The sequence below is a fragment of the Microcebus murinus genome, chromosome X, assembly GCF_040939455.1.
Source record: "Microcebus murinus isolate Inina chromosome X, M.murinus_Inina_mat1.0, whole genome shotgun sequence".
Classification (NCBI taxonomy): domain Eukaryota; kingdom Metazoa; phylum Chordata; class Mammalia; order Primates; family Cheirogaleidae; genus Microcebus; species Microcebus murinus.
Genome location: NC_134136.1, coordinates 21,189,106 through 21,195,676, shown reverse-complemented (window position 1 = coordinate 21,195,676; position 6,571 = coordinate 21,189,106). Strand labels below are relative to the sequence as shown.

At 34.0% G+C, this 6,571-nt stretch overlaps 1 protein-coding gene across 1 annotated transcript; it reads right to left on the bottom strand.

Moving 5' to 3' along the window:
* Positions 1 to 2,670: 2,670 nt before the first annotated feature.
* PABPC5 (poly(A) binding protein cytoplasmic 5) lies at positions 2,671 to 6,310 on the bottom strand. The gene has a single exon (XM_012780006.2). The coding sequence runs from the start codon at positions 6,032 to 6,034 to the stop codon at positions 4,886 to 4,888; it is 1,149 nt and encodes a 382-aa protein (XP_012635460.1). The 5' UTR covers positions 6,035 to 6,310; the 3' UTR covers positions 2,671 to 4,885.
* Between the last annotated feature and the right edge of the window lie 261 nt (positions 6,311 to 6,571).

Genomic DNA, 6,571 nt, shown 5'->3' with positions numbered 1-6,571 from the left:
CAAATTGAATGCAAACTACTTGTGATGCTTCACCTTAAAGTAGATATAAAACTAGGCAGAATTTTAATGTCTTCACAGTATTCATTTATATTTCTAACATTTAAGTTACTATTTATTTCTCTATGGCCCTTCTTTTAGTTATTCTTGAGTTAATTTAAAATTCCCCATTTTTAAAATTCTATAATGAACAAAGAAACAAATTCTTCATCCTCATTTGAATGACTTTGTTATCATCCTTATCACAATGAAATAAAGCTGTCCTTTGTCACAAAAAGACTACAGTAGGTATTTATTTCCTCATTTAAAAAATTAACATGTAATAGGTTTTTGGGCAATAAAGCCATTTACTTATACATTTTGGGCTTCCTAAAATAACAAAAAAGAAACACTTGCAAATTCCTGTTTGTATTTGTTTTATTCAAGGATTTAGCCTACTCAAAGTTTTCAAAAATAGGTGACTTAAAAAAAAAGTTGTTTGTCATTCTGTGTAAATTAGATTCAAATTACTTTTTAAAAAACCCTAAATATTGATTCCTAAAGTCCTTGATTTTTCAAAAGTATAATTTACCCTTTAGGATGCTTCAATTCAATCCCTGAAGGTTGTAAAATTATTTACTTTACATTATAGAAGGCTTGTTTTTTCATATGAAAGATACCAACAACTGGCGCTTCAATTACAATTAGTTCTAAGACAAAGAGGCAGTCATGCCATTCAGCATCAGCACACATCCCTTTTTCTATGGTCTCCCTAAAGCATTAAATATTTTTAATTAAATAAACTAAACTGTGAAGGCCCCAAATTTTGATGAGAAATTTAGTGAGAAGACTGATTTTTTTTTCTACCAAATGAGAAATATTTTAAAATTGACTGTGACTTTTGAGGGTGAAAATATTTGAAGTTAGTTATCTAAAGTTTTATAGGAATTACATCCTCAGTATTAGTACTTTTAGTTAGTTGGGGCTTTCTCTTCTCAGATTTCCAATGATAGCTAGACTATTTCTAAATACTGACCATGATTCCCTGGAGTCAAGCGAGATATATTACCTCTCTTCAGGCTTCAAGGAACCATTTGCTAGGTTACATTTCATGAGCAGTAAATAATACCCTCAAAAGTGTAAGAATTAATTCATTTCAGATGAGCAAGCACTAGTATCTCAGGGATTACTGTGACCATATAGTTCAACATAGCAGCAAGACTTTGTGAAATGGGTTGTTACTCTACAAATAGACTATTTTAAGTTGTGCCAATTATCAGAAGCTTTTTCTGTTTAAGACAAGCTTGTCCATCAAGTTTTAAACAATAATGAAAAAAGAGAGCATAAGAAAAATGAAGGCATTGATAAAACCTTAACACTATAAGCAAGAGACTATGTAACCAACTACACTACCTACACCTGCCAGTCTGTGTAACTGATTGGTTACAGTTCTCAATTATCAATTATTTCTTCATAGGATGGGACTTAATAAAAATGGCTTATTATGTAATCACTTACTTCTCTTGTCAAATATTGACAGGACAATTGGAAAGCAAACAAATGGAGGGGTATAGATCCCAGATAATGAATTAATTAATTCAACAAGTAGTTGTGGAATGCCTACTATATTCCAGGTACTGTCATGTGTGCTGGGAATACTTAGATCATCTATTTTCAGTTATTTATTCATAAATTTCTAATTATTTCCTTAAATTAGGGCTTTTTTTTATAGAGAAGATGATATTCATTCCATTCCTAAGTCTCCCCTTAAATATTCTTTTTCCCACTGGGCTAAAAATATCACTTACACATATAACATGCTATTTTTCTCCTTAACCATCATTATTACTAGATAGACAGCAGTATGTGTGAAACTTCCTGTACAGCGGAGCTTCTTCAGAATAACCCTGACTATGATGGCTTGCAATCACAACGCAATATTCTTAATTTTCCTCTCCTTGGGCACATTTAAAATTAGTACAAGTGACTGTTTTGAAAAGTCAAACAAAACAAAACAAAACTTATATTAAAGTTTTCTTAATCTGTCCATTAACATTATATTTTTACTAATTACCTTGTGCTAGGAAATGATGAACAATAAACTTTTTAAAATTCTTTGACACTGATTTAAGTTGTCCAATTGTGTTGCTCCTCCTTGGAAGGCTTATTTATTAGAAGTCTATAAATATAAATAAAAATGAAAAGAACAAGATTTAAAAAGTATCATGGTGTTTAAGTTCAAATAGAGAGATTATCTTGCCTTTCTACTTTGCCTGATTTTCACCAATTGAATTTACAGAGTATTTTCAAATGTTTAGCAGAATCCTAAACATATAGATTTCATCTGTACTTAAGCATTTTGAAATTTCTCCTTGTCTCTGTATTAGACGGCCTTTCAAAAATAGTAATAATTAAAATACTTACACAAAACATGTTCTAAATGTTTATATTCAATGATTTTTACCTTCTAGAAATCTTTCTAGATTTATTTTGAATCCAAGCATTTTTAAAGGATTGCAGGCTAACAGTGACACTTCAAGTTTAGAAATTTAAATGAAAACTGCTAATGAGTAAGCAGAAATGGAGAGTATATATAATAAATAATTATCCATATAACTATTTAAAATTTTATTTATAGTTTCATAGTTTTCATATATTTTAATGATCACAATAATGTAAAACAAGGAGGCTCATAAAATATGAAAAATTAATTCTGTTTTACTTCTATGTCAATTTAAATGCAGAATATATCTTGAAGATGTTCCAAAATTTAGATACATATATCAATATGTTGTGCACTTTTCTTTTCCTAGAAGATTTAAGCTTTTACAGGCTATAGATATTTTTTCTCAAACTTATATAATTCATAGTATTTTTAAGCAAGGCATGTTCATCTCAGCATGGTTTACACAGGTAAAAATATTGAAAGCATAAAAATTGGATTCAATAACAAACTGCTTAGATAAGTTATAGTACATCCACACAATGGAATACTATGTAGTCACTAAAATGATGAAATAGATTGATATTTATTGGCACGAAAAGATTATTATGGTTCATTCTAAAATTAAGAATTACAAAACAGTACATATAGCTTGTTTATTTAAAAAATGTTAATGTATACATAAGAAAAAAGGTATGGAAGGATATGCACTCACTGAATATATTAATAGTGGTTATCTCTGAACTGTGGGAATTTTACTTCCTTATTTTGCATTGTGTACATTTTTTTACATTGAGCATGTATTATGTTTATAATCAATAAAAGCAAATGGAAATCATTTGAGACATCAGTAAAGCAGGGGAAAATGTACGTGATCCAATTTCCCAAACATTATTTGGTTATGAACATACATGCAATTTGTAGATAAACAATTACATAGAAACATCTTATTCTAATTATTTTATGGTCATAGAGCTAACAAAAATGTTAACAAAATTATGTATTTGTATTATATTATTTATGAAAATGAAGATTTGTATATAAGGTAATAAAAACCAACTGACAATAGAGACAAAAATTTTCTTATGGTTCAATCTATGGTATGAGTGAATCATATTTTGAAATAAGTAATTATTTAAATTTTACATAAATTGGGTATTTACTCTACTTCCAAAATGAACTTGAACTGGTATATATTAAAAGAAAGGCAATAAAAAAGTACAAAAATAGGTGTAATATGGGTGGAAGGCAGACAGTAAGAACAGGGAACATCAGGTGAAATATGGAGAATCTGCAATCTAGAAATTACAGGCTAATTAATATAACTACCATATCAAACAGAACATTTTTTTCTGAATTTGCAAGATGCTAATACAGAAAATGAATCATATTGGGTTAACAGTTCTCACATAATGGATGGAGGCAAATAACTTAATAAAGAGACTGCCTGTTCCTTAATTCTAAAAATTCTGTGAATGTTATCACATGTATACTTTGAAGTATTTACTATAGATATCAACAAGTTTAATAGAAGATGTTCTTCAAAGTAGTTTTTCAACATCATTCTATGGACTATTTACCCTTTATATCGATAGTAGATAAAGACTGGAGGTAAAATATTAAATTATCCATAGGTAAATGCCCTTAATGTAAGCCAAGCATAAGTACTAAAGAATTTATACAAATGAGTTGTAGGAGTGGTACTTAAAGTGGTACCTAATATCAAATCTTTCAGGAAAAGTTTTTAAGATGTAACTCATAATTCAAATAGCCACTGCCTAAAGTATTAATTTTTTAAGGTACTGATTGATAAAACACCAGTATGCTTACTTCTCTGGGAATGAAGTTAATAAGGAAAACTCCCAACATTTAGTCAAAGCCACAATCAAGTCTGTGGTACGATCGCAATATATTTAAAAAAAGAAACAAAAATATAATAAATAAAAGGGAAGAAAAGAAACCTGACATCTTTTTAAAATGAACATTCATTTAAAATGATTTAAAGTAAAATTATGCACCAATGTTAATTGGATCACATACATTTTCTCCTGCTTTATTCATGTCTCAAAAAGCAAGTTACAAGTTTTCACTGTGATAGATTCAGAAGAACCATGTTAAGAATATTTTCATGAAAGAAATTAAATTTGGTATTATTGAAATAAAGAGGGAGATATACTTAATGGGTTGCCTCATCTTGACTGTTCAGGAAAAATAATGTGGAGGAATAAACTTTATTCTACATATTCCTAAGGATATTATATCAAAAAATAGTACAAAATGACAATTTTACAATTAGAAATTATGTTCTTTACTAAAATGAACAAGGTTTTCTAGTTTTTTTTTTCCAAAAGAACGTATTCACTTAAAAAAAAACCTGTGAATTGGCATAAAATAACCCCTTATTACAAAGGAGCCCAAACTAAGTAGGCATCAGCTAAGACTGAAACAAATTGAGTATTCTTATTCTCACCACCTGCGCCTGGTCTGGCCCAGGGTGACATGCAGGGGCTTGGAGCCTACAATGTGACCATTCATCTCATCCACTGCTTTGGCAGCCTCTTCAAAAGAGGAGAAGCAGACAACACCGAACCCTTTGCTTTGCCCCACTTCCATCATCACTTTGGCCCTGCTAATTGATCCAAAGGAAGCAAATTCCTCCTTTAGTTTTTCATCATCAATGGTCTCATCCAGGTTCTTAATATAGATAGGTACCCCTGGAGGCCGACTCTTTTCTTTTAATCTCAGCCGTTCAAATCTCCGCCTCAACTCAGCCAGGCGTTCAATTTTCTTCTGTGCTCGCCCTACGTATAGGACCTTGCCACCGATAGTCTTTCCATGCAGGTCTAGCACAGCCTTTTGGGCAGCCTCGTGTGTCTCATACCTCACAAATCCAAAGCCCTTAGATTTCCCACTGGCATCTCTAATTACCTTAACACTCTCAGTTGGCCCATATTCACTGAAAAGTTTCTTCAGTTTTTCGTCATCCATGTCATCTCCAAAGTTTTTAACAAAAACATTGGTGAAAGTTGCTCTATCCCTTGTTCTAACCTCAGCTGCCCGCTCTTCTGGGAATTTGAATCTGCCAACATACACCTGACGGTTGTTGAGCCGCACTCCATTCATGTGCCATATGGCCCTATTGGCAGCGGCCAGGCTGTCGAAGTGCACGTAGGCATAACCCTTAGAGCCATTGTCATCGCATACGACTTTGCAGGAGAGAATGTTCCCAAAAGCAGAAAATAAGTAAAACAACGCCCTATTGTCTATGGATTTGTCCAGATTTTTGATGAATATATTTCCAACTCCAGACTTTCTTAAGCGATCATCTGGCTGAGACCACATGAGGCGGAATGGTTTGCCATTAATCAAATCAAAATTCATGGTGTTCAAGGCCCATTCAGCATCTGCGGGAAAGCGGAAGTTGACATAGCCATAGCCCAGGTGGCTACGGGTCACCGGGTCACGGCATATTCGGGTGAAGCGCAGAGGGCCGGCAGGCCTGAACTTCTTATACAGCATGTCCTCGGTGACATCTGGATCCAAGTCACCCACGTACAGGGCGGCCTTGAGATACTTCTTTTTCTTGCCGGCAGGGTTAGGCTCCCCGCTCCCCATTTCTCTGAGCACAGGGAGGAGGTTGTCTTGGGAGAGAAAAAAGGCTGCTTTCTCTAAGCTATGGGCCAAACAGCTGTTCAGGAACAGAAAAAAGCCAAGGCAGGCCAAGGGAAGCTAAAAGCAGACTCAGAATCACTGTCGAGGCTGAGAAAATGAAGTTCAGAAACAGCTGGTCAGCAGGCTCAGAACAAATGCATCAGAAAAAGGCACCCCAAATAGGAATCTATTCTCCCTAAGGGGACTTAAAATTTCCCCCCCTTTCAGATTCAATACGTTTCAAAAGCCAGTATTAGGAACAACATTTCCCTTTCCCCGTGAAACTGTAAGAAATCATCAAGCAGCTGTCTGGCTCCCCACAACTAGCATTGCCGGTAGAGGCCTCAAGACCCGTTCTCTGCATAAATATAGGCCTCGGGCTCCTGTTGGTTTAAAATGATATCAACAAGGGCAGGGGCCGAGCGCGTATTCCTCCGCCAGCTGCCTGGCCGGTCTCAGGCAGGCTCCCAGCTCAGTAAGGGCCGCTGCGCACTCAGCGTC